Genomic DNA, 27,444 nt, shown 5'->3' with positions numbered 1-27,444 from the left:
GGATTCGAACCTGCGACCATAGCGATCGCGCGGCTCCAGACTAATCCCTTTGTATAATTCATTATATTGTCCGTCAGGTTTCGTAAATGTACGTTAGTTTAAGCGGAACAGCAGAACGCGAGAAAACTTCTGCACAGGCACCGCGTCTCGACAGTGAAGTCGAGCGTAACGCCCAATCGCTGCCGCACGCATTGTCCCAGTCTTCTACGTAGTAATCTTGAGTTGTTACCGCTCAGTCCCGGTTGTGGTCAGTCGCGAACGACCGGTCGGAGAAAGCGAAGTAGTGTACTGAAACTTGCAGGCGGGTGTCGAAACATTGCTGAACAGCAATTGGTCGTCCAAAATTGAAGTCTTTTTTTCGGATCTCGTAACATGATTTTATTACTATGATTCAGTAACACCTTTCGCCAAAGGATGTTATAAGCCAATAGCGGCAGATTACCAAAACCGAGTATTATGTAATAGGCGTCAATGAGAAGGGTAATTATCAGCGGACTGACGTAATGCGGCAGGAAGCTTACAACATGGAGGATACAATTCTTTTTTCCAGTCATCAGCCTACTGTGGTCTTGATGCAGTCCGCCACGAATTCCTCTCCTGTGCCAACTCCCGTCTTAGAGTAGGACTAGCGACCTACGGCCTCAATTACTGTATTTGCTGGATGTATTCCTATCTCTGTCTTCCTCTACAATTTTACCTTCTACAGCTACCTCTAGTACCATGGAAGTTATTCCCTGACATCTTAACAGGTATCCTACATTTCGGTCGTTTCTTCTTGTCAATGTTTCCCTTTGTATTCCTTTCCACGCCGATTTTGCGGAGAAACTCCACATCCTTACCTTATCAGTCCACCAAATTTTCAACATCCTTCTGTAGCACCACGTCTCAAATGCCTCTATTCTCTGCTGTTCCAGTTTTCCTCCAGTCAATGTCTCGCTGCCGTACAATGTGTACCGAGCGAGGTGGTGCATTGGTTTGCACACCAGAGTAGCATTCGGGAGGACGGCGGTTCAAACGCGTCCGGCCATCCTGAATTAGGTTTTCCGTGATTTCCCTAGATCCCTTCAGGCGAATGATGGGATGGTTTCTTTGGAAGGGCAATGCTGATTCCCTTCCCTATGCTTCCCTAATCTGAACTTTTGTTCCGTCTCTAATGACCTCGTCGTCGATGGGACGTTAAACGCTTATCTCCTCCTGCTCTTCCAAAAGTGCATTCTTAAATTTAAGACCTACATTACTGTTCTAAGCACTGCACATCCCTTGAGAATTTTGGTACAGAACTTCTAAAAACCCGTTCGTCCTTGAAATTTTGAATATTTATTAACGAAGGATAGTCTACATGTGAAAAGGTACATTATAATGAAGGGCAGGATTGTTTCTAATATTTTAATTCACGGAAAAATATCAACAGTACGTACATAGCTGTCCAATGATATGTCACGTCACTGATGATATCGAATATAATATTAATATTTTGATAAAATTTCGTTTTAATTTGATCATTTGCGTTCATTATTCAGTAGTCATACTTCAAATGACCTTAGTATTTTGTAAGATCCCCTTGGTCCTTACAACAGCCTTCAGGCATGGAGTCGATCAATTTTCTAATGGTACTGACGTCAATTTCATGGTGGCACATTTTCACAATCATATCCGACAGCTTCTGTTTTGTTGCACACTTCTTCTTCTGAACCCCTTTCCCAATCAGTCGCCACAAATGCTCAGGGGGATTAAGGTCTGGCGAATTTACCGAGCACGGAAGATCTCTGACACTTAATTCAGTAATGACAGAACGAGCCTGATATGACAGGTTTGGACGATATGTAATATCAATAACCTTGGAAATTGTATTACAAATATAAATAACCAAAACTCACCTTTTCTGATGTGTGGGATGGAGCCAGATCGTGATGGAAAATCTACTGGTCGTACGGCAAAGCATCACGTGCAGTGAACGTCACTATAGTGAACACAAACGCTTTCAACACCATGGTATGTTATTGCTCGCAACAGCATTACCGATGGTGCATGTTTCATGGTCCGCAAAAGGCAGTCAGGATGCATCTTTACATTGGGTTCATACCTGACGGACTGTTGTCTGTCACTCATCATGGAAAATTTGCCACAATTCTCCACTGCTCTATAGTCCAGTTCATGTGCAGTCTTGACCATTGCAAGAGTTAAAATGGCTTCTTCTTGGCAACTCTAGCCTTCATTCTCATTGCACAGCCTTTTCTTAGCAACTGAGGAGCTGGAATCAACTCCCGTTGCCTCTTGCCGTGCTTTTGCCTGTTGAACTGAAGCAGCACTCGCGCTTTTTCCCGGCTCAGTCGGCGGAGTGTTATATCCTCCCGGAGCGCAGTAGCGCGTTGGTACCCGCTTCATGGTAAGTTTTCCACATTTCCTGTGGCCATTAAATTCTGTAGATTTCGACTCTCAGCTGACCTCAGTCCAGCAATATTTTCAGACCAGGGCCAGTAAAGGCCAAACGTTAGTCAACACAGAGAACTTTCTGAGGCAATAATCGGCAGGATTCTTGCTAGGCATTGTCGAAAAGTACTAAAAGAGAGAACATTTCTGTGCGAAGATGTGTAACTAACAAAAGAAAGAACATAACCGCAACCAAGAGCGTGCAATACTTTAGGACAGTAATGTACTTTGATGCTACCAGACTTCTCTCGGCCAGAAATATCAATTTTTCCAGTGTTAGTCTGCTTTTTATGTCCTCCTTGCTCCATCCGTCGTGGGTTATTTTGCTGTCTGGGTAGAAGAATTCCTTAATTTCATCTACTTCGTGACCACCAATTATGGTGTTAAGTTTCTCGCTGTTTTCTTTTTGCTACTTTTCATTACTTTCGTCGTTCTTCGATTTACTCCCAATCCATATTCTGTACTCATTAGATCGTTCATGCCATTCAGCAGATCATTAATTCTTCACTTTCACTCAGGATAGCAATGTCATCAGCGAATCGTATCATTGACACCCTTTCACGTTGAATTTTAATTACACTCTTGAACCTTTCTTTTAATTTCATTCAATAGTAGGGGCGAAAGACTACATCCCTGCCTTACACCCTTTTTAATCTATGCACTTCGTTCTTGATCTTCCACTCTTATTTTCCCCTCTTGGTTCTTATACATATTGTATATTACCCGTCTTTCTCTATGAGATATTCTATGAATTTGTCAATCTTTCTTTAGTCTTGGTTCAGTTATCAACCATAAAGTGAGAATGCCTCTCTGTCACTTTACCTTTCCTCAAGCAGAACTGATCGTCATCTAACAGATCCTCAATTTTCAAACGATGGAAAATCCAGACCCTCAATTTTCTTTTCCAGTTTTCTGTATATTATTCCTGTCAGCAGCTTGGAGGCACAGCAATTAATTTAGAATGTAACATTTTCTATTAAATGCAATCTGATGTATTCACTGCACAATAGACTTAAGACACATGCATAAGGCAGAGGCGGGACTCGATCCGTAACCTCTGCTTTATGAGAGAGCGACGGAAGACTGTATACCTTTCTCTTCTTTAAACATTTTAGTTCAGTTAAGTCATCTGGTAACGACTAACAGCTCGTTCCTGTCAACCACCCATTTCTGGTAAGCTCACAAACTTGGTGAACTCTCGATGTCAGCCTCCTCACGCTGCAATCTTAATTTGCACTAATTTAACATCTTTCGGCCAGACGACTTGCGCGTTATCCGTTTCACAATCACGTAAGTCGTATTTCATATACGTTTATTTTACGCTATTACCATGCAAATGTAGAGGCAGGCCCGCATTTGTCCGAATAGAAAAAAGGTTACGAACAAATGGAAATTGGCTGAGGAACCACATTTTCAAACAACCGATTTTTCTGGGCGGTCCAATATGAACACGTATTTCGCTACTTTCTGTGGAACATAACGGTTAAAGCAATATGCTATGGAAATGGTACAGTCGTGGACAAAACGAGCGAGACCCCTCGCCTTTTCGTTATGCTGATCCGCACAGCTTTAAAGTCTGCTACATAGTCTCCACGCTAGTGCAAACTGTCTTCTCTGCAACCTCTGTGTACCTAAGCCTTGGTCTCTCTCAATAATTCTAACCCCCGAACATTCCTCCGCTATCAAACTGACGATCCCTAATTGCCTGCCGGCCTGAGTGGCCGAGCGGTTCTAGGCACTACAGTCTGGAACCGCCCGACTGCTACTGTCGCAGGTTCGAATCCTGCCTCAGGCATGGATGTGTGTGATGTCCTTAGGTTAGTTAGGTTTAAGTAGTTCTAAGTTCTAGGGGACTGATGACCTCACCAGTTACGTCTCATAGTGCTCAGACCCATTTTGAACCTAATTGCCTACCAGTGATCCGTTCTTTTCGTCAAGCTGTGCCATAAAATTGTTTTTTTCACAGTTTGATTCAGTGCCTCCTCAATGAAAAGTCCTCATTACTGATACGATCTACATACCTAATGTTCAGCATTCTTCTTTAACACCACATTTCAAAAGCTTCTGTTCTCTTTTTGTCTGAACTGTTTTTCGTTCATGCCTCACTTCCGTATAAGGCTGCACTCCGAAAAACACTAGAAAAAATTTCTTAAAATTGTGTATGTTCGATGTTAAGATATTTTTCTTCTTCATAAATTGTTTTCCTGCTACTGCCGGTCTGCGTTGTACATTGTACACGAGGTGGGATGAAAACGTAATGAGATTTTTGTAATTTCGTTGGTTTTATACATCCGATTCTAAAATTTAAAATTTTATTTTATTTTGTTAGTATACATGTTCCTGACGTATTTTTGGATTTTCAGCTCTTTTGAAGATTAAGTTTATTGTTGGCAGTCGAAAAGGTTATACGTGTTCTCGAGTCCTCGGCGAATTTTTACTTTCGTAAAAGATGGATTAAAGATTTTGCATTAAATTTTCTCCAGTAAATGGAATAAAGTGCACACCATATTCGAAATGTTGACTGTAGTTTTTGGTGAATCTGTTATGAGTAAGACAAGAGTTCACAAGTGGTAGAAGCGTTTCAAAGAGGATCGAGAAGACGCTGAAGAAGACGACCGCCATGGACGCCCTAGCACATCAATTACTGACGACGATGTGGAAGAAGTAAACAAAATGGTTCTGGAAAATGGCCGAATCACCATCAGACAGGTTGCTGACGATGTCGGCATATTCTTTGGCTCATACCAAGCAACGTTTTTCGGTTGTTTTAGGCATGAAACCTGTAGCAGCAAGTTTGTTCCGAAATTGTTGAGTTTCGACCAAAAGCGACGTCGACAACGATCAAGCACTTCTAATGAACATTATAACATGTGGCGAAACGTTGGTACACGGGTATGACGTCGTAACTAAGCCCCGTCGTCCCAGTGGAAACTGCCTGATGAGACAAGGCCGAAAAACTTCGACAAGTTCGATAACACGCGAAGATTCCTCTCACTGTTTTCTTCAATTACAATGGGATAGTGCAACATGACTTCCCGCCTCATGGTCATACGGCCAATAAGGAACACTACCTCGAAGTTACGCGCCGTTTGCGACAAAACCATTCGTGGAAACTACAACACGATAATGGTCCCCCTCACACCTAAAAGCTTGTTCGTGACTTTTTGGCAAAAAACTAAACCGTTACGTCGTCTCAGCCATCGTATTCGTCGGACATGGCTCCCTGCACTTGTTTCTGAAAAGAACCATGGAAGGACCACGTTTTGCCAACATTGATGAGAGAAAAACATTATCGCTGAAGCAGCAGAACACCATAACGAAAAGTGAGTTCCAGAAGTGCTTCCAAGGCTGGAAAAAGCGCTGGCATAAGTGTATTACAGCTGAGAGGGATTAATTTAAAGGGGACAAAGTTGATGTTGATGAATAAATAGAGAACCCTTAATCAAAACAAAAATTCTCGTCACTCATCGATCATACCTCGTATACTCTCCACTTCTACTACCACTGTTACTATTAGTGTATCATTTCCTTACACAATTCCCTCAGCATCGGCCTATTTAATTCGACTTGATTTCATTACCTTTCTTTTACTTTAATTGACATTCATCTAAAACTCTTTTCAAGGCACTACACATTTCGTTCAACACCTTTGCAGTCTCTGTCGGAATTACAATATCAACGACCAGCTTCAAACTTTTATATCTCCTTTCTGAACATTCAACGTCGAGCCCCAAAGTTTTTGAATCTTCTTCGTGAACATTAATTTCCTTTCCAAATTTCTCCGTGGTTTCCTTTATTGCTTACTCAGTACAAAGATTGAATAACACTGAGGATAGGCTACAGCGTAGTCTCATTCCCTCCTCAACAACCGCTTTGCTCTCATGATTTTGCTTATTTTTATTTCATGTTACTTCGGTAATCAGAGGCCACTAAAATAAAATGAAAATACCTATCCTTATATCGATAGCAAACCTTTTGTGAGTAATGACACTTTCCTGTGAAAGATAAAATCGAATAGGAGACGTCGTTTACGTATGACTTTCAACGAGAAATACAGAATACACTTTCCGTGTCATGGAGGACAGTGTTGAACGTCCATCTAAATGTCAGCTAAAACTGTTTTATTTTGTAGTACCTGGCCGTTATAACTGAAGTGCTTCTACTCACAGAGGCCCAATGCGGGCTGTAATTATCGAATGGCAGCGTAATTTGGTAGGTATTCTACTGTGTTAATGCAAGACTAATTTACGCTGGACAAAAATTACTTCTACACTACTGGCCATTAAAATTGCTACACAAAAAAGCCGATGATAAACGGGTATTCATTGGACAAAAATATTATACTAGAACTGACATGTGATTACATTTTCACGCAATTTAGGAGCATAGATCCTGAGAAATCAGTACCCAGAAAAACCACCTCTGGCCGTAATAACGGCCTTGATACGCCTGGGCATTGAGTTAAACAGAGCTTGGATGACGTGTACAGGTACAGCTGCCCGTGCAGCTTCAACACGATACCACAGTTCATCAAGAGTAGCGACTGGCGTATTGTGACGAGCCAGTTGCTCGGTCACCATTCACCAAACGTTTTCAATTGGTGAGAGATCTGGAGAATGTGCTGGCCAGGGCAGCAGTCGAACGTTCTCTGTATCCAGAAAGGCCCGTACAGGACCTGCAACATGCGGTCGTGCATTATCCTGCTGAAATGTAGGGTTTCACAGGGATCGAATGAAGGGTGGAGCCACGGGTCGTAATACATCCGAAATGTAACGTCCACTGTTCAAAGTGCCGTCAATGGGAACAAGAGGTGACCGAGACGTGTAACCAATGGCACCCCATAGAATCACGACGGGTGATACGCCAGTATGGCGATGACGAATACACTCTTCCAATGTGCGTTCAACGCCATGTCGCCAAATACGGATGCGACCATCATGATGCTGTAAACAGAACCTGGATTCATCCGAAAAAATGACGTTTTGCCATTCTTGCACCCAGGTTCGTCGTTGAGTACACCATCGCAGGTGCTCCTGTCTGCGATGCAGCGTCAAGGGTAACCGCAGCCACGGTCTCCGAGCTGATAGTCCATGCTGCTGCAAACGTCGTCGAACTGTTCGTGCAGATGGTTGTTGTCTTGCACACGTCCCCATCTGTTGACTCAGGGATCGAGACGTGGCTGCACGATCCGTTACAGCCATGCGGATAGGACGCCTGTCATCTCGACTGCTAGTGATACGAGGCCGTTGTGACGCATCACGGCGTTCCGTATTACCCTCCTGAAACCACCGATTCCATATTCTGCTAACAGTCATTGAATCTCGACCAACGCGAGCAGCAATGTCGCGATACGATAAACCGCAATCGCGATAGGCTACAATCCGACCTTTATCAAATTCGGAAACGTGATGGTACGCATTTCTCCTCATTATACGAGGCATCACAACAACGTTTCACCAGGCAACGCCGGTCAACTGCTGTTTGTGTATGAGAAATCGGTTGGAAACTTTTCTCACGTCAGCACGTTGTAGGTGTCGCCACCGGCGCCAACCTTGTGTGAATGCTCTGAAAAGCTAATCATTTGCATATCACAGCATCTTCTTCCTGTCGGTTAAATTTCGCGTCTGTAGCACGTCATCTTCGTGGCGTAGCCATTTTAATGGCCAGTAGTGTAATTTTGACCATGAGAAACAAATATGGCGGTGTGAATGGAAGAAAGCCGTACAGAAATGTATTCATATGCAATGGATTTGAAACGGGGCGTAGGCAGCAGTGCTCAAACAAGTGAGAAGGGCATAATGTTATTAACTGCTGCTTACAAAATTTCTTCAGTATGAGCGCCTGAGACATCGACGACATTCAGTACAGGGCCGCCAAAATCGGAACCAATTTTTTGTAGCGTAAATCGGTTCCACATTTACGCATTAGAATGTCAACCGAGCCTCACTGACATGCGATAATTACAGCCCACACTGGACTTCTGTGTGCAGCTGCAGTTAAATTATAGCCATTCAGTATATCGGGTATTATACCCCAAATCGTTTTAACAGCGTTTGCCTGCGACAGGTGACCGGCGCAGGCAGCAGCCTGGGTAGGGAGCTGGCGGCGTACCTGGCGCTCTGCGGCTGCCATCTCATCTGCGTAGACGATGACATCGACGCCGCCGCAGTCACCGCTGACGTCATCAATGCTAAGGTGAGGCCTCCATCTCCTGTTTCATACACTTATTCGGCAAGCAATGCTTCTCGAGAATCAGTTCATGCAAACCACTTCCGTTTTTTTCATCATAATTATCCCACTGACTTCCTTCTTTTGGCCGCTTCATGAAGATAACGTTCATATTGCGGCTGCATTTCAGGATACCTATGTAAAGACTAGAAAGTTGCGCAGGTTGCATTAATAGTGCAGCAAGTATATCCGCTAAATTATAGATCATGCTGTTGACATCGATTTGTAATAGGATTTTGGAACATTTACTGCAATCCAACAATATAAAATACCTTAAAAAAAACCTGTTGATATATATACGCTTCTGTGCAATGAACACCTTTCTCTTCAATGATGATTTATTGCAGGGACTTGCTCGAGTAGGGTATCACACAACAGGCTAGCTGGGCAATGTAAGCCACACCAGGATCGAATTCCCGCAGCGGATAAACGTTCGGCCGGCCGCGGTGGCCGTGCGGTTGTGGCGCTGCAGTCCGGAACCGCGGGACTGCTACGGTCGCCGGTTCGAATCCTGCCTCGGGCATGGATGTGTGTGATGTCCTTAGGTTCGTTAGGTTTAAGTAGTTCTAAGTTCTAGGGGACTGATGACCTAAGATGTTGAGTCCCATAGTGCTCTGAGCCATTTGAACCATTTTCATAAACGTTCGTGGCTGGGACACTGGCCAGCTTGAGCGTCGTTTTATGCGTTTTCCAACGCTCTTTTAGGAAAATGCTGGGCTGAGCTCCACTGTCCGCCTTAGAAAATACAATACTCAAATACACTCCTGGAAATGGAAAAAAGAACACATTGACACCGGTGTGTCAGACCCACCATACTTGCTCCGGACACTGCGAGAGGGCTGTACAAGCAATGATCACACGCACGGCTCAGCGGACACACCAGGAACCGCGGTGTTGGCCGTCGAATGGCGCTAGCGGCGCAGCATTTGTGCACCGCCGCCGTCAGTGTCAGCCAGTTTGCCGTGGCATACGGAGCTCCATCGCAGTCTTTAACACTGGTAGCATGCCGCGACAGCGTAGACGTGAACCGTATGTGTAGTTGACGGACTTTGAGCGAGGTCGTATAGTGGGCATGCGGGAGGCCGGGTGGACGTACCGCCGAATTGCTCAACACGTGGGGCGTGAGGTCTCCACAGTACATCGATGTTGTCGCCAGTGGTCGGCGGAAGGTGCACCTGCCCGTCGACCTGGGACCGGACCGCACCGACGCACGGATGCACGCCAAGACCGTAGGATCCTACGCAGTGCCGTAGGGGACCGCACCGCCACTTCCCAGCAAATTAGGGACACTGTTGCTCCTGGGGTATCGGCGAGGACCATTCGCAACCGTCTCCATGAAGCTGGGCTACGGTCCCGCACACCGTTAGCCCGTCTTCCGCTCACGCCCCAACATCGTGCAGCCCGCCTCCAGTGGTGTCGCGACAGGCGTGAATGGAGGGACGAATGGAGACGTGTCGTCTTCAGCGATGAGAGTCGCTTCTGCCTTGGTGTCAATGATGGTCGTATGCGTGTTTGGCGCCGTGCAGGTGAGCGCCACAGTCAGGACTGCATACGACCGAGGCACACAGGGCCAACACCCGGCATCATGGTGTGGGGAGCGATCTCCTACACTGGCCGTACACCACTGGTGATCGTCGAGGGGACACTGAATAGTGCACGGTACATCCAAACCGTCATCGAACCCATCGTTCTACCCTTCCTAGACCGGCAAGGGAACTTGCTGTTCCAACAGGACAATGCACGTCCGCATGTATCCCGTGCCACCCAACGTGCTCTAGAAGGTGTAAGTCAACTACCCTGGCCAGCAAGATCTCCGGATCTGTCCCCCATTGAGCATGTTTGGGACTGGATGAAGCGTCGTCTCACGCGGTCTGCACGTCCAGCACGAACGCTGGTCCAACTGAGGCGCCAGGTGGAAATGGCATGGCAAGCCGTTCCACAGGACTACATCCAGCATCTCTACGATCGTCTCCATGGGAGAATAGCAGCCTGCATTGCTGCGAAAGGTGGATATACACTGTACTAGTGCCGACATTGTGCATGCTCTGTTGCCTGTGTCTATGTGCCTGTGGTTCTGTCAGTGTGATCATGTGATGTATCTGACCCCAGGAATGTGTCAATAAAGTTTCCCCTTCCTGGGACAATGATTTCACGGTGTTCTTATTTCAATTTCCAGGAGTGTAGTTAAATTTCGACTGCACACAGAACAAAGTTTACACAGCTCACAGACAGCTGGCGCACACGGCTTCCCTCCTTTAGGTAAGTGACGCTTGCCGTGGCAAGAAGGGGCAAACGGCCGCAAAGTTTAATAAAAATAAAATTTGTTAGAACTTGAAGTACAGTGGAGCCCTTAACTCAGCGGGGTAAATGCTGACGAAAAGAGAAAGAATATTAATTATGCCAGAATATGCCATAAGACATTACTGAACGAAGGTAGTAATAGTTGGTCGATTTTTTCACATTTTTATCTCCAAAATATGATACTGCATAAATTGCACAGCTTAGAGGTGTAAAACACCTAAAAATGTAGGATAGTGCGTTGGCCAGCCGCTGTGGCCGAGCGGTTCTAGGCGCTTCAGTCCGGAACCGCGCTGCTGCTACGATCGCAGGTTCGAATCCTGCCTCGTGCATGGATGTGTGTGATGTCCTTAGTTTAGTTAGGTTTAAGTAGTTCTAAGTCTAGGGGACTGATGACCTCAGATGTTAAGTCCTATAGTACTTAGAGACATTTGAATCATTTGATAATGTGTTTCTTATTGATTTGCCCACATGCATGTATTTCTCATGTTGTGATCAGGCCTTGTGAAGTACTGAATTACGTTTTAACTTCGTTCTGTGACACTCCATTAGTAGATAAGCAATTATTTATTTTTAAGACAAAATTATTTACCTGATGGAAATACATTTTTCTGTTTCAACTTTATCTTCCGTAATTAGAAGATGAAGAAATGTCTCCTGCTTACTAAGCAGATGCGCTAACCACTCCCTCAGTATAGCACATTTTCCCCTTCTTAAATTGTCTCAAGGAAAATGCAATTCCATCATATCAATAGATCTGTACCTGAAATATATGCAGGATTTCCCCATTACGTACAAAGCTAGGGTGCTATTCCAATACCGGAGAGCCTTGACAATACTGACTATTTAAGAAGGGGAAAATGGGCCAAAGGTGCGAACTGAAATATGCGTTAGGGGGGGCAACAGACTAGAGTAGTCCTTGCTGCTCTGTTAGCCATTCCGCGATGGTGGTGGATGGTTGGCAGACGACCTGGGTTCAAGCCCCGGCTGTGACATCAATTTTAATTCATCTCTTCAGCTTCTGTCTTTATTGAAAATTATTTCCAAATGTTGAAGTGTCTCCATTAGGCTTGATTGTAATGCAAATTGTCGACAAAGAGAAAGTACACGGTGTAACTAATTTCCTCTACAAACATTGAGAACCTGTAGTAGGGACCAGAACGGTTATGTTTAGCATAGGAACTCTCTTCCAGAAACCTACCGTTTTCTCGCTACACAGAAAACCAACACACGTTCATATCTCCCGCAGTTTCAACGCCGCTGACAAGGATATTACGTGAGTCATTCACTGAACACCTGATGTTCCGCACCCATCACAGGGTTGTTTACATGTCATTCCGTTGAGCTTGAGTATGTCATACGAAAACCGAGGTTAAGAATTTTTTGGAACATTGTCCGTGGTCCCCTGTGAAATCTGAGGAAGATCTACTGGAGCGGATTATGGCTGCGGCTGATGCTGGAGGGCCAGGGATTTGTGGGCCGGCCGAAGTGGCCGAGCGGTTCTAGGCGCTTCAGTCTGGAACCGCGCGACCGCTACCGTCGCAGGTTCGAATCCTGCCTCGGTCATGGATGTGTGTGATGTCCTTAGGTTAGTTAGGTTTAAGTACTTTTAAGTCTAGGGGACTGATGACCTCAGATGTTAAGTCCCATAGTGCTCAGAACCATTTGAAACAGGGATTTGTGATCGTGTGTATCGGAACGTGGCACGGATGTACCGTATCTGTGGTGACGTCGGTGGTCGTCACATCGAGCGTTACTTGTAAGTGGACCCAGATGACAAGCAGCAGGAGTCATAGCGCAATGTGTGTTGTGGTATTTTGCGTCAGAAGATCAAAAGAAATTGCAAAACGATTTAGAAAATATATGTCTATGTTGCGAAATTTGGCAATTGATCCTAAATAACGAAAAGTGTGAAGTCATACACGTGAGTGCTAAAAGGAATCCGTTAAACTTCGGTTACACAGTAAATCAGTCAAATCTAAAGGCTGTAAAGTCATCTAAATACCTAGGAATTACAAATACAAACAACTTAAATTGGAAGGAAACGTAGAAAATGTTGTGAGAAAGGCAAACCAAAGAGTGCATTTTATTGGCAGGACACTTAGAAAATGTAACAGATCTATGGAGACTGCATACACTGCGCTTGTCCGTCCTCTTCTAGAATACTGCTATGCGGTGTGGGATGCTTACCAGGTGGAGTGCATCGAAAAATTTCAGAGAAGGGCAGCACGTTTTGTATTATCGCGAAATAGGGAAGAGAGTGTCACTGAAATGATACAGGATTTGGGACGAATATCATTAAAATAAAATTAAATACCAGTTCCAGACATGGCCAGCTGCTGCAAGGAAAGAAAGAACACTGGTTATTTGTAAGCAGAGTTAAGTATGTATTACCTATTTCACCCAACCTTGGCATTTCTCTTAGATCCTCTAACAAATCCTCACATCGACGAAGGTCCTCCTCCGTCTCCTCCACCCACTGTGGCATTTCGTCTTTGCCTGAATTTGGGAAGAGCCATCTGTCCATCTCACTAATAGCATCTAAAACCACATATGAGTTGTTTAGTAATAAAAATATAAACACACCAAACAACTACGAGAAAAAATATTTTTTTATAATATACACTTATTGGAGATCTGCAGTGGCTCCTGCTTATCCTCGATACATACACCCCCCCCCCCCCCTGTTCCTCTTCTTCTTCCACCAGGAAATCGTCTACGACAACAGCAAAGAATATGCACCGTATTACATACACGACGAAATTTTTGTCAAACAGCATCATATTATGTACAAACACTGCTATAAAGAAGAAAAGTGTATATACTACTTACAGTATTGATGCTTCCGCTGCTCCTGGCTTTCAACACTGGATTCGCATTTGGGGTGACGACGGTTCAAACCCGCGTCCGGCCATCCTTATTTAGGTTTCCCGTGATTTCCCTAAACCGCTTCAGGCAAGTGACAGGATGGTTGCTTTGAAAAGGCACGGCCAACTTCCTTCCCTAATCCGATGGGACCGATGACCTCGCTGTTTGGCCCTCTCCCCAAATCAGTCAACCAACCAACCTGGCTTTCAGCAGCCATTCTACCAATTCTATGTTGGCCATATACTGAAACAACAAGATGACTTGTATTCAGTACTACGAAATTCTAAGTCAAAAAGTTACAGTTATCGATTTTGAGTGTCTAAATCATGTTCAACAGCAAAGACTCACTGACTGGCCACTAAATAACACCAGCATATTACATATACGAAGAAAAATATATATACTACTTATGATACTGTTGCTGCTGCCGCTGATGCATCTCAGTATTCATTTCATCCACCGTTTGGTGGATATATGCTGCAACAATAAGACGAAATGTATTTAATACTGCTATTACAAAATTCTTAGTCGAAGGAAAAGTTGTTGATTTGAATATTAAATCAGGTAATTCCCATTGGTTCGTGAGTTTGTCGCCACTGGCATTGGCTCTGCTGCTTGATGCCCCTGATCGCTTCATTTTTTTGCAAATTGGTAGCGCTCACACACGAGCAAGAAGACGACCTAAGACACTGGCGAACGATGGCAGAATGAGGTTGGGGGTGGAGGGGGCAGGGTTTATACAGACTCAAGCTGTGGCCGCTAATTTGGTGGGAACCAATCAGGTTGCAGTATTCTGAGGAGGGATGGATTGGATTGAATTGTTTGAGGGAAGAGACCAAACAGCGAGGTCATCGGTCTCATCGGATTAGGGAAGGGCGGGGAAGGAAGTCGGCCGTGCCCTTTCAAAGGAACCATCCCGGCATTTGCCTGGAGCGATTTAGGGAAATCACGGAGAACCTAAATCAAGATGGCCGGACGTGGGATTGAAACGCCGTCCTCCCGAATGCGAGTCCAGTGTGCTAACCACTGCGCCACCTCGCTCGGTGAGGAGGGATGGAAATTGTCTGTGTGTTTCGACCTGTTGGTTCACGCACTCACAAACAGGACGCGACCACTTATGAAAGAGCAAAGACAGGTACTTGTAAACCTGTAAGGTATCAAATATTAATATTGCCGCCACTTGACACTTTTGTTTGGGGATTAGCGCGACTTCAGGTCTGCACGCCACACACGCGCCTGGCGCGCGATGCGGCTGACAACGGCCGCTGGGCCCGAGCGAGCGTAGTGCGGTCTCTCGGACACCGACGCGTGGAGCAGTCCGATGGATGGCACACGGTGTGTGCTTCGTGATCAAAAGATTTCTAACAGTGTAATTACATGTGGTGAGCTTGTTGACGGTATTCGTTGCACGATCGGAAAAAGTGATAGATTTATTACTTCTTTTCGATGTGTTTTACACGGCAGTGGAGAATGATGAACGAGAGAGCTCCAATCCCTGTTAATTCAGTTTTATAAATAAACAGTATATCCTTTGCTATGTATTTGAATTTCCTGTCGTGAAATCCTTCCTTTCCAGCACAGACACGCCAATTTCCAGGTAGAGATGGGATGGGAGGGCTAGGGGAATTTACCAGAGGGGAAGGGGTTAATTAATTTATTGATTTATTTAGTCAATCAAATTGATAGCGTGGGAGGCAACTCAGTCCTGAAAGTGTGCTTGTATTGGCGAGGGGAGGGGAGAGTGGTGAGGATGGATGATTGCGGGGGAGGGAGGGGTGTTTCTCGAAAGGACGGATTATCCTCAACGGATCATAATGCAATTAACAGAACAATAGGTTAAGGTCATAAATCAATCAGATGTCACAAAATTAATTTGCGTATCAATTTGATATAAAAGAGTGCACCAGCACAGCCGGTGCCGTATTACTGAGAGTACAGTGATATAAGGTTGTGGTTGAAACTCTTTGCAAAAGGAATCGAGAAGTGTACTAAAACTGGGAAGTCGTATGACAGAGTCAGTGTGTGCGGTTTAAACACCGCCAAACAGTGTTGTCATGCTAGGCTCCGTCATTAGAGGCAGCAAGACAGACTTAAGCTATTGCGATTGAGCCTCATTCCCTATACGACGTCGATACAGGTTCAGCTATGATTTTTGTATATGGAACTATGTTAGCTTCTGGCGCATCACATGGTGCTCAGGAAAACTGTTTCGAATGTGTGTACGCTTCCAGGTTTCTGTGGAAAAAACTGCAGTATGGTCAAGGAGTGTTCTATTTAAGCCCTATCCGCTACTGCTTACTTCTCAAAGCCGAAACAGAAACGTAGGCCACACATATTTTATGATAATAAACAGCCCTCGTCAGAGGAAAGAGGCAACTACTGTATCAACTTTCCTAGATTTGAAAAAAGATAGTATCTGTCCTGTCTTTGCCGGAAGATGCCTGACTGCTTTTTAAAGTAAACCATCTGGCGCCGGACAGATGTGCCTATAAATACTACTCGAAATTGCAATTAGACCGAACACTCTTTGAAAAAACAAAATAGTTTATTTGGAATGACTCACGACATGTACCGACAAAATAAATGCTTATCACGCAGTTTTACACTTAACAGTAATCTCAAAAAATTTACGATCGACTGCAAGGCACATTTGCAATCGCCATTCGAGAGATGGATGAACAGATGAGAGAATATTGGATGATACGCCGCTACATACTGCGGCGATTAGACGAGACAATATTACCTGCTGTAATTGGGGCTACATGATAGACTGCACCTTTCAGTGCTGCCCATAGAAGTAAATGAAAAGCAGTCAAATGACACTCCTCTGGGCCATCCCACATTCCTTGGCAATACGTGTCGTGCCACCATTGGCCGTATAAAAGTAGCCTGTATAGCGCCACCTCATTGGTGTGCAAGTTTGCATAAAAGGAGTGTTGAAGCAGCGATGACCTACCGACAGCCGACAGACTTCCTGCTAGGTCTGGAGGGCAGACCAGTAAACGCCCGAAAGGCTTGTAACAATGACGTGGCCGATTTCGGAAATAGGCGATTCCGGCCGCTTGCCTTTCAATTTTAAAAGATTTCTCCGATTCTTTTGGGAACAATTTAAACCAAAACATTAACAAGCATTATATGACTGCACTCGTCTTTTCTAGCGCTTTTGCATGCCGTAAAAAAAGCATCTCATTCTATTTCAAAAGATCATAAGTTCTTCAATACCTCGATCGATACATGCAGAAGTACATCATCCTCAGCGTACTATCATTTGCCAGAAACCGCGTTTCGATATGTGGAACAGTTCACGAAATAAAATAAGTATTACGTCTATCGTGGCTCAAACTGTATATAAAATGGAAAAGAGCGGATCCAATATGGATCCCTGTGGTACGCCTGTAGTGATTATTTCCATTCTGAAGATGCTGTTTCGTTGCCTACACTCTCTGGGTTTCTTAATGCGACCCTTTGCGTTGTTATACGTAGGATGACTAGTTACCAGCAAGATTATAAACCCATAACAGTTTGGCTTGTCTAGAAGATACTGTGATCTGCACAATCAAATCTTTTATAAGGTCACAGAAAATACCAGTTAGCAAAATCTTGTAATTTCCGTTTTGTACAATCTGACTGCTGAATTGAAAAATGGCACGTTGTGTGAAGAGCCCTTTTCGAAATCCAGACACCAGCTAAGTATCTTATTTTGAGAGATCTGCAGACCAATAGCGTTAAAGGCGAACGCTAGGGAAACTACTGAAAACCTATATTTCATTGACCGAGTAGCTCCTCACGAATGTGGTGCCAGTGTTGTAAATGGTTCGGTATATACTACCGCATAGCCGGCCGGTGTGGCCGTGCGGTTAAAGGCGCTTCAGTCTGGAACCGCGTGACCGCTACGGTCGCAGGTTCGAATCCTGCCTCGGGCATGGATGTGTGTGATGTCCTTAGGCTAGTTAGGTTTAATTAGTTCTAAGTTCTAGGCGACTGATGATCTCAGCAGTTGAGTCGCATAGTGCTCAGAGCCATTTGAACCATTTTTATACTACCGCATAAATATCCGCCTTTGCTGTCAGTTCAGTGAGAGATATTAGGGAAATATCTTTCAGACAGATCTAGATGAAGTTCCAGCACCTGACCAGGCTTTCGTGCAGAGATCGCAAACACAGGTGTGCGTGCAAAACCCAACTCATTTTCCTCAGTTTTATATAATGCTTATCTTATATCTGCAGAAGAGAGAAACGTCCCACGTGCTGGAAAGACCGGTAGTTTTCATCTGCTTGTGAGCAATAGAATGCGCAAAAAAGTATAATTAAGCCTGTAGTAATACTGACGTCTGTCTGTTGGCTCATACCTGCGGTGCTGCCTGCATTTCACTTAATTAAAAAACCGGACAAGTATGAGTGCGTTCCCCGCCATGAGGGTTCCACACAAACTTAATTATGCCTATAGAGAGGTCATCTATAGATTTTGCTGAGTGAGTTTGTTAGTATCAAAATTTGTGACATAAATGGCGCAATCTTCCTATTGCATTGACTTAGAAGATTAAATTTGTTATCTAACCAGGGGTCGTGGACCTTAGTATTTGACAGAAATTCCAACTTCCTACCTCTACCCGTTCCTAAGAAAAAGGATCTTGACATACGAACAGACACACAGAAGGACAGCAAAGTAACTCTGTAATATGGATTGCGATGTTATCGACTGAGGTATGGAATCTTATAAAGACTTCTGTTGCACCAACCGTGTTCATTTCGGAAAGACAACCGCCAAAGTGCGCAACGGTGAGAAACTAAACTCACATCCTGGTGGACGTTGGTTCAAATTCGCGTTCGGACGTCCAGATTTAGGTTTTCCGTGGTTATCCTACATCTCAGTAGGCAACTGCCGGATTGTTTCCTTTGAAGAGGACACAGCTGATTTTCTTCTCCACCCTTCCCCAATCCGCTCTAGTGCTTCGCCTTTAATGACTTCGTTGTCAACTTCCCACTCTTCACTCGTTTCTTCCTTCTCCCTGATAGGCAATCCGCTTTAAACACGACGTGCAAGTGAAGGAAGGAAGTAAAAATAATTCTCTCATTTCAACACAAGAGCCATTAAATGCAGCTACTTCCAGGCATTTCGTAGGTTGTTTAATTGTGGAGTAAGCTACTGAGCTCCGAGAAGAAATGTAAATGCTATCGAAACGATATATATATATATATATATATAGCTTACTTGTTCCAGGATTTCTTCCATGGCAGAGGTAGGCAACCATTCAGGTTTGACACAAACTGCAATTATGGAAAAGTCTTGATCGCACAGTTCTTTTATATTCCTGTTATTTAAATGTTAACAACTAAACTTAGATATATATCAACAGTGATTGTACTACTCATATTAAGAGTAAGAATATACAGCCAAGCCACAGATTACAGTTATGGAAAAGTCTTCACCGCACATTTCTTTATTTAATGACACGCGTTTCGAAAAATCATCGTCAGACTTAAACTGCGGGACAATAAATAACGCATACTAGTACAATACATGATCTTGACAAACACTGTATGCGCAACCATTTCAAGACTAACATTTAGATCTAGTTTTAGGCGAAGCAACCTGAGCGCATGAACCGTACACAGCAATGAATTGTCATTTCAAAAAGACTGCAGATGGCATTACAGTTATCAGTTCAATGAATGCAGTGTCAAACTGCTTGTAGCGTATTGAACTATCAAAGAAATGAACTATATCGACAGATAGCATAATCATCAACCACAGACAAGTCACATCGACGAGTAAATATACTAAGATTATTTTATCCGTAAAACGAGGTAAGAACTTACATAAATTAATAAAGAACTGTGCGATCAAGACTTTTCCATAATTGCAGTTTGTGTCAAACCTGAATGGTCGCCTACCTCTGCCATGGAAGAAATCCTGGAACAAGTAAGGTATACAGCTAAGTGTGCCGTAGTTTACGTTCGTACTCCAAGAAAATAAAAAAAATAATGAAATTGTTTCCACAGATGAATCTCTAGATGAAAATTGACTTTAACAATAGCGAAATTTCGGGGGGACAAAAGAGTCTGTTTCAGTGAAAACATGTTTGAAAACTTTTGGAGTGTCTCCAGAACGCCTTTCTGCTAGCTATGAAAACGTTTATTGTACAGTCAGTGTATCTGTGTACCATAGAGACTTTTCACATTTTTGAAATAGGATCACATCTGCAGGAAGACGAAAGTACAAATCAAATACATGGCCGACTGGCTTTGATTGATGTATGATCACTGTCTTAGTGATCCACCTGCGCAATAGCATACTCCTCGTAAAATACAAGATGAACCAAAATTGGCGCATTCGGATGACACAACATGCTTTCTTGCATACTGACAGTACAAAACTGTCTGCAAAAAAAATTGGTCACGTGCGTATTTTCGGTAGAAAATTGGTATGGAGGGGAAGTAATTTGCCAATAATGCAGTCACACACACGACAAATACCGGCAGGTTGATCCTAGTGTGCCGCCCAGTTAGTGAAGTTGTTAGAATTTTGCATTAGATTACTCGAGTTCGAGAGTTCGTTTCCGCGGCGTTTAGGTGTAATTTTTTTAATAATTTTAGGCTGCGTGTTATAGTTCTTTGCTTCTTAATCGTTACACAATAGTTACAGCAGATCTTATACAAAACACCTACATTTATTTCATTTCAACACAGAAATGAGAGTAATGTTTTTATTATTCATTTGAGTAATGTTGCTTTTTATTATTTCATTTTTAACGACTTATTTTGTTTTGAAATGTTTACTTTACATTCCATCCACTATATTCCACCGTACTTTCAGGTATGTTGTCGAGATTGCTTCCATTTTCTTCAGGTTTCCCTTCCGACAAAGAAAAGGAGAAAAATATCGACTGCACCCTTCTCTTGCTTCGTCTGTCTTGGTTATTTTATCCTAGATAGTTCTCTGCCAACCAATGAAATCAGTCAGGCACATCGTCTAACTTAACAAGAGGGCCGCGCCTACTTGTCACCACCGATTTCATCCATATTTATTCTATTTGCAGATCTGAGCAGCCGTGCGGGATCAGCCGAGCAGTCTTGCGCGCTGCAGTCATGGACTGTGCGGCTGATCCCGGCGGAGGTTCGAGTCCTCCCTCGGGCATGGGTGTGTGTGTGTTTGTCCTTAGGATAATTTAGGTTAAGTAGTGTGTAAGCTTAGGGACTGATGACCTTAGCAGTTAAGTCCCATAAAATATCACACATTTTTGAACATTTTGATTTGGATCTGAGCAGAAGTGAAAGTGACAGAATTGGGACCTCCAGATGGCCAAGCGCTTAGAAAAAATAGCATTTTTGGCACTGGCCTGGCAAGTCATGAGCCATTTACGCTAACGTAGTTTCGAGGCAGCATTTGGCCCAGCTGGAAGAGTATAGAACGATAATCGGAGGGTCGTGAAGTAGGTTGGTTCAAATGGCTCCGGGCATTATTGGGACTTAACACCTGAGGTCACCAATCCCCTAGAACTTAGAACTACTTAAACCTAACCAACCTAAGGACATCACACACATCCATGCCCGAGGCAGGATTCGAACCTGCGACCGTAGCGGTCGCGCGGTTCCAGAATGAAGCGCTTAGAACGGCTCGATCACAGCAGCCGGCTGTGGAGTAGGCTCCCTACATTAAAACATATTGTATCCACAATTTTTGCGTTATTTACACTATAAATAAATCGAAGTGGTGCTCAATGTACTGTATTTATTAATATTTTCACAGAAGGCATGAAAAGGAAATGGAAAATATGAAACTGCAAATAAATTTCCAAGAGAGATCTGCACTTAAAGTGTCCTCGAGCACTCCGCAAATAATTTTGGCCAGGATTGTAATTAATGCGCACAGGTATAAATACGGCATTTATATAATGTGCAAGATCACCAAAAACATACTGCTTCCCCTGATGGTAAAACACTAAAACTATCTAATTTTATGCATGAAGTTCTGTGCACTTAACAATCTCTTCTTAGTAATTTATTAACAATCCAAAATTTTTCCTTCACGCTCCTCTGTAAGTCTTCTAAGAAAATATTCGTATGAGGGGCGTTCAACAAGTAATGCAACACATAATTTTTTCTCGGCAAATTTCGGTTGAAAAAATGCAGAATTTGTTTCGGGACGTCGTGGAATTCAGCCCCTGTAGTTTCATGAAGTTCCGATAGGTGGTGGCACTATACGTAGCTTTAAAAATGGCTTCTGTAACGAAAGCGCGTTCCAAGCAGAGAACTGCTATTGCGTTTCTTTTGGCGGGAAACTAGAGCATCGCAGATATTTATAGACGCTTACATCTACGGAGACCTGGAGGTGAACAAAAGCACGGTGGCTTGTTGGGCGAGACGCCTGTCATCATCGCAACAAGGCCGCGCAAACCGGTCCGATCTCCCACGTGTCGACCGGCCGTACATAGGTGACTCCAATGTTATTTCAGCATGTTGGTCGCCACTAAAATGCAAACGAAGTTCTTCGTCTCCCCGACAACGCAAGGCCTCACATAAGCCGCGCACGGGAGAGGAGCTCTCTGAACTCCATTGGATTGTTCTTCCTCATCCAAACTATAGTCACCATCTCGCACTACCACCTGTTTGGCCCAATGAAGGAGGCACTCCACGGCAAGCAGTATGTGGTTGATGGAGAGGTTACTGATGTAGCAAGACGCTGCCTCCGACGTCGACAAGTAGTGAGGTATCATGTGGGCATACAGACACTCTCAGTCAAGTGCCGTAAGTGTGTTGAAAAATAGAGTTTTGAAACCAAAAGAGTGGGCTAGAAATGGAACACTGGAATTCTGAATAAAACCAATCTGCGTTTAGAAAACAAATAGGTTGCATTACTTATTGAACACCACTCGTAAAAGCAATAAAATGAGCATCACTTCAGTTTATTTACATTGTAAGTACGTAAAAACAGTAAATAAAAATGAGGTTCCCTATATGGACTCGATCCTACGACTTTCGGGTTACCAGTCTGTAGTCTTTCCGTTATACAGAAGTGAATCATGGACAGTTAAAAAGAAAGAAGAAAGATATTTAGGAAGTTTTAAAATGTGGCTTTGGAGAATAATGCTTAAAATGAAGTGGACTGACAGACTTAAGGATCTACATCTACATCCATACCTGACGGTGTGTGGCGGAGTGTACTTGGAGTACCTCTATCGCTTTTCCCTTCTATTCCAGTCTCGTATTGTTCGTGGAAAGAAAGATTGTCGGTATGCCTCTGTGTGGGCTCTAATCTCTCTGATTTTATCCTCATGGTCTCTTCGCGAGATATACGTAGGAGGGAGCAATAAACTGCTTGACTCCTCGGTGAAGGTATGTTCTCGAAACTTCAACAAAAGCCCGTACCGATCTACTGAGCGTCTCTCCTGCAAAGTCTTCCACTGGAGTTTATTATCTCCATAACGCTTTCACGATTACTAAATGATCCTGTAACGAATCGTGCTGCTCTCCGTTGGCAGGATTTGGGTTCCTTGTGTTAATACTGTCGAATCGAGTGTCATCCCTTTGCGTTACATGCTGTATATTTGGTAGGCAAATCTGGTCATTATCGCCGAAGTATGTGAGGCGACATATTCATCTACTTGTTATGACGTGTAAAATCTCATGTAAGATGCTAATTTGATGTTCATTCCAGCTGCCACCTTAAAAAAGTCAATACTTGCTGAAATAGGTTACTTAAATAAAAAAACAAGCCTAAACTCGCTTAATCGTAACGAATTAGAGGAGCACGAGTGAAAGGAGAGACCATATCGTAATTTACTAAGAGTGTCATAGTCATGTCGTCGGTTGTCGAAGATATCAGCTGATTGCACTTCCGTAACTTCTACGGACGTTTTCATGCCATGAGAAACTCAAGTTTCTCAAAAGAAATGAATGTTTTTGTCGGAATGGTTCTCATTATTACCATAACACCGTTCGTTGGACATATTCCTTGTTTCACGGCAAATTGTTTCATTTATTCCATTCAAATATGTAGTTATATAGGAACTGCGGTTTTTTTAATTTGTTTCCTAATAATAGATCAGTGTTGCTTCCTTGTCGCTTATCAATCATTATTTTTTTTTTCTCCGCAAGCCACCAACGGTGTGTGGCGGAGGATCAAGAAGTAATGAAGTAATGAAGAAAATAGGGGAAGAAAGGAGATTATTGGAAGTCATCTTGTCTGGGTCATATACTGGATAGGAATTGTCTATAAGAAAGAATTATAGAGCGAAAGAGATAAGAAGAAAATTGGAATTATGAATGATATTAAAAGAGAACAAACATACAAACAGATGAAAGAAGACGCTCAGAACCGGACACGATGGAGAACCTCCATTTGACACCTGTCATAAGACAGATACAGTAAAGAAGAAGAAGAAAGAGAAGGAGACTTTTTCCGCTGCGCCAGTCGCTGCCTGGAAACGTGCTAGCATAACTTGCTGTTTTTCCTAAACGATAAACTTGTGGAGTTCACACTTCTGTCACTTTCATTTCTTACCAACCACGTGTATACCAAAATTTTGAACTAAATCAGTGATGATGATCAGGCGCGAACCCGTTCTAAATGTGTTGTTCCACACGATTTCAACAAATACATTCGAACCCAGTTTCCGGTGTAATCTACTGACATTGGTTCATCGATTAGTACCAACTACGTATCATGTCTATTAAATTTCATTTTGACATTGCGTTACAAGCAGCTCCAGCAACCCGCTTCGAGGGTTACGTCTATTCTACTCCAGAGATGAAAGTGGAAAAAATAATACCGCTCTTCCAAGTTGCTCTTATGACTGTGCATGTTGCTATGCTGCAAAGGGTGCAGAGGAGGATTATCTAGCGAGTTCAAATGTTTTCAGGGCTATCTGTTTGAGAAAGTGCTAAGAAGACTTCGTATGTTTTATGAGGGAGACATGCTGTCACTAGCATGTGTTTAACAGCCGAATAGGATGTACTTTAACATCTCCACATGTATAAGTTGTAGTTATTTCTCTCCCATGGCAGTTATTTTTTTTTACGGATTGTTACCCTTCATGAATATTTCTGATGTGAAACTTCCTGGCAGATTAAAACTGGACCGAGACTCAAACTCGGGACCATTGCCTTTCGCGGGCAAGAGCACTTCGAGTTCGAGTCTCGGTCTGGCATACAGTTTTAATCTGGCAGGAAGTCTCATACCAGCGCACACTCCGCTGCAGAGTGAAAATTTCTTTCTACTTCTGATGTGTGTCCAATAATTATGTTCTACTTTTAAAAATCTGAAGTTACAGGGTATCTATCATTTAAGAAACAGTGTGTGCCACAGAATTATTGGGTAGATCAAAATTAGAAATTCAAAAAAATTATGCCTTGATTTGAAATTCAACTTTCGAAATCGAGTATTCTAATGCAAAAAAATACCCCATACAATAACGGAGCAACAAGACTACGCAGTACTGATTGAATTACTTGTCCTAAATGTGATAACACTGTTGGCAAACTGCCTTTCTTTGACATTCATTCTTTATCGAAAATGTGCACAACACAAAATTTTGCTACGGAGGTTTTTGTGTCGTTATAATGCTGCGCTGTGCCGTTCGAATACACGAATTTTGGTTCGCCCAGGATACTTCATATCTTCAGGTTTGTTATTGCAATGTATCGCGAGATTAAAACTATATAAGTGTTAGGTGATAACACAGCTTCCCTGATTTCGTAGATAGTTAGAGACAAAAGTAACGCGGTTAAGAAAAATATCCTGCTGCACTATGGAATAGCTCATTTCTAAGAATACTCACTCCTGTTTAGAGGTCTGCTAGTAAAGTGAACAGACAGGTTGTACAGGAAGTTTTACTGTTTACTGTTTCGCCGTTTGAGACAGGTTCGTTTCCGGAAGCAGGAAATCGTGGAGGACATACCCGAAATGCTCAGACACCAGACTTGGAGATAAATGTGATTACCACTGTGGAAGGCGACTGGCGTGTCAGTACCAGGCAGTGGGCCCGCCAGTACAGGGTAAGCCAGACGACCGTGTGGTACATTCTCCGTGACAATTGTTACTACCCTTGAAACGTCCCCTTAGAAAAATTATACATGACTGTGCTCAAACTGACACACAATATTTTTAGCGCAACGCAATCAGATTTTGAAAAATCCCTACAAAAGAATGGCCCTGACTAACAATAACCTATACCTCTCATGAATCACATACCTCAAAAAAATCTTCGTTACTCGAACTACTGCAATACAGCGAGCGCCAATACTGCCAGCTAAATATAAGATTCTAACTACTGAAGGCACTAACTACTGATAGGCATAGTTAGCAAATGAAAGATTTTGATAGAGAACAAACAATGTATTTACCTTAATAGTGTTCAAAAGTTCATGATATCCAGTATTACAAATTTACTCTCTCTGTCCAGATCATCCGCTCTCAAAACTCCGCCATCTCTCTCCCCACATCCACCACTGCTGGCGGCTCACCTCCAACTGCACAACGGTACGCCCTGTTAACATCCAGCTGCCCAACACTACAATGGCAGACAACAATGTAAACTAGCCACAGACTGCACACAGCACAGCCAGTGACTTTCATACAGAGCGCTACGTGACGTTACCAATAAGAAAATCTAAACAGCCTACTTACATTGCCCCCATCCCCACAAAAAAAATTTACAAATTGTTTTGGGCACTGGCCAATACATATTTGTTAAAAACTTTTCACAATTACAATAACAAAGAAATCAAATGCACACACTTATTGATACAATGTTGATCAAAAGCAAAAATTTTCTCACAGTCCATAAAGACAGTGCTGATCATTCATCACGGTAAAATTGCAGTGTTTTTTTTTCTCAAAGTCTGAGCAGTAAAAGAGAATGCACATGGAAGTAGTGGATTTCCATGCAGTCTTGAAGAGTAGTGATGTCCTTCCAACGGAAAGACAGAAAGACAGTGCTGACTCATGACATGCAGACAGCTAATGGGCCACAACAGAGCAAACCCACAGCAGAGTCAGTTGAAGTTGAAGAATATTGGTAGGTAGGTCATCACAGAGCAGACCGACGGTAGTCCTGGTAGAGTGTATGGTATTGGTGGGCCACCAGAGGTGCAGACCCACTGCAGTCCTTGTAGAAATAATGGTATTGGTGGGCAATCAAAGATGCAGACCCACTGCAGTCCTTGTAGAGACGGCCAGCAGCCATCTGTTGCGACTGTGCAGGTGCACAATCGCCATCTAAGAGTCTTGCGGAGAATATAGCAAGTCAATAAACCACTCACAAACCACTCACAAAGTTTTTGGAATTGACCTTAGAACCAGCAATGCTGTTAATCAGTCCCTTGCTGAATTATTAACACATGTCCAAACACTAACAGTCCTTTTTTTCACATATTGTGCATATACTATGACCAATAGAAATATGTGCAGTGTAATGAATGCTTACAAGTTACTTAATTTGATGAACTGGTGTCAACTACAATTTTATAACCTAAGAATACAATAACAAAGATACAAAATACATAATTGAAGAACATAACAATACAGATAACATTTGTAGTAATAGGGGCTTTACAAAAGAATAGAAATAAACATATACATGAGTGTTACAGGTATTATGACATAAGTAAATACATAAAA

The 27,444-nt window shown here is 43.1% G+C and overlaps 1 protein-coding gene across 1 annotated transcript in view; it reads left to right on the top strand.

Annotated features, from left to right (window-relative positions):
- The window catches only part of LOC124549153 (short chain dehydrogenase/reductase astE-like), a 324,150-nt gene that overhangs the window by 156,283 nt on the left and 140,423 nt on the right, over positions 1-27,444 (top strand). Inside the window, exon 3 of the mRNA XM_047125222.1 lies at positions 8,497-8,625. Coding sequence (XP_046981178.1) covers positions 8,497-8,625 — 129 coding nt within the window. The remainder of the gene's footprint in view (positions 1-8,496; positions 8,626-27,444) is intronic.

The sequence above is a fragment of the Schistocerca americana genome, chromosome 1, assembly GCF_021461395.2.
Source record: "Schistocerca americana isolate TAMUIC-IGC-003095 chromosome 1, iqSchAmer2.1, whole genome shotgun sequence".
Taxonomy (NCBI): Eukaryota; Metazoa; Arthropoda; class Insecta; order Orthoptera; family Acrididae; genus Schistocerca; species Schistocerca americana.
Note: the sequence above shows the minus strand (reverse complement) of the source record. Positions and strands in the feature narration are given on the sequence as shown.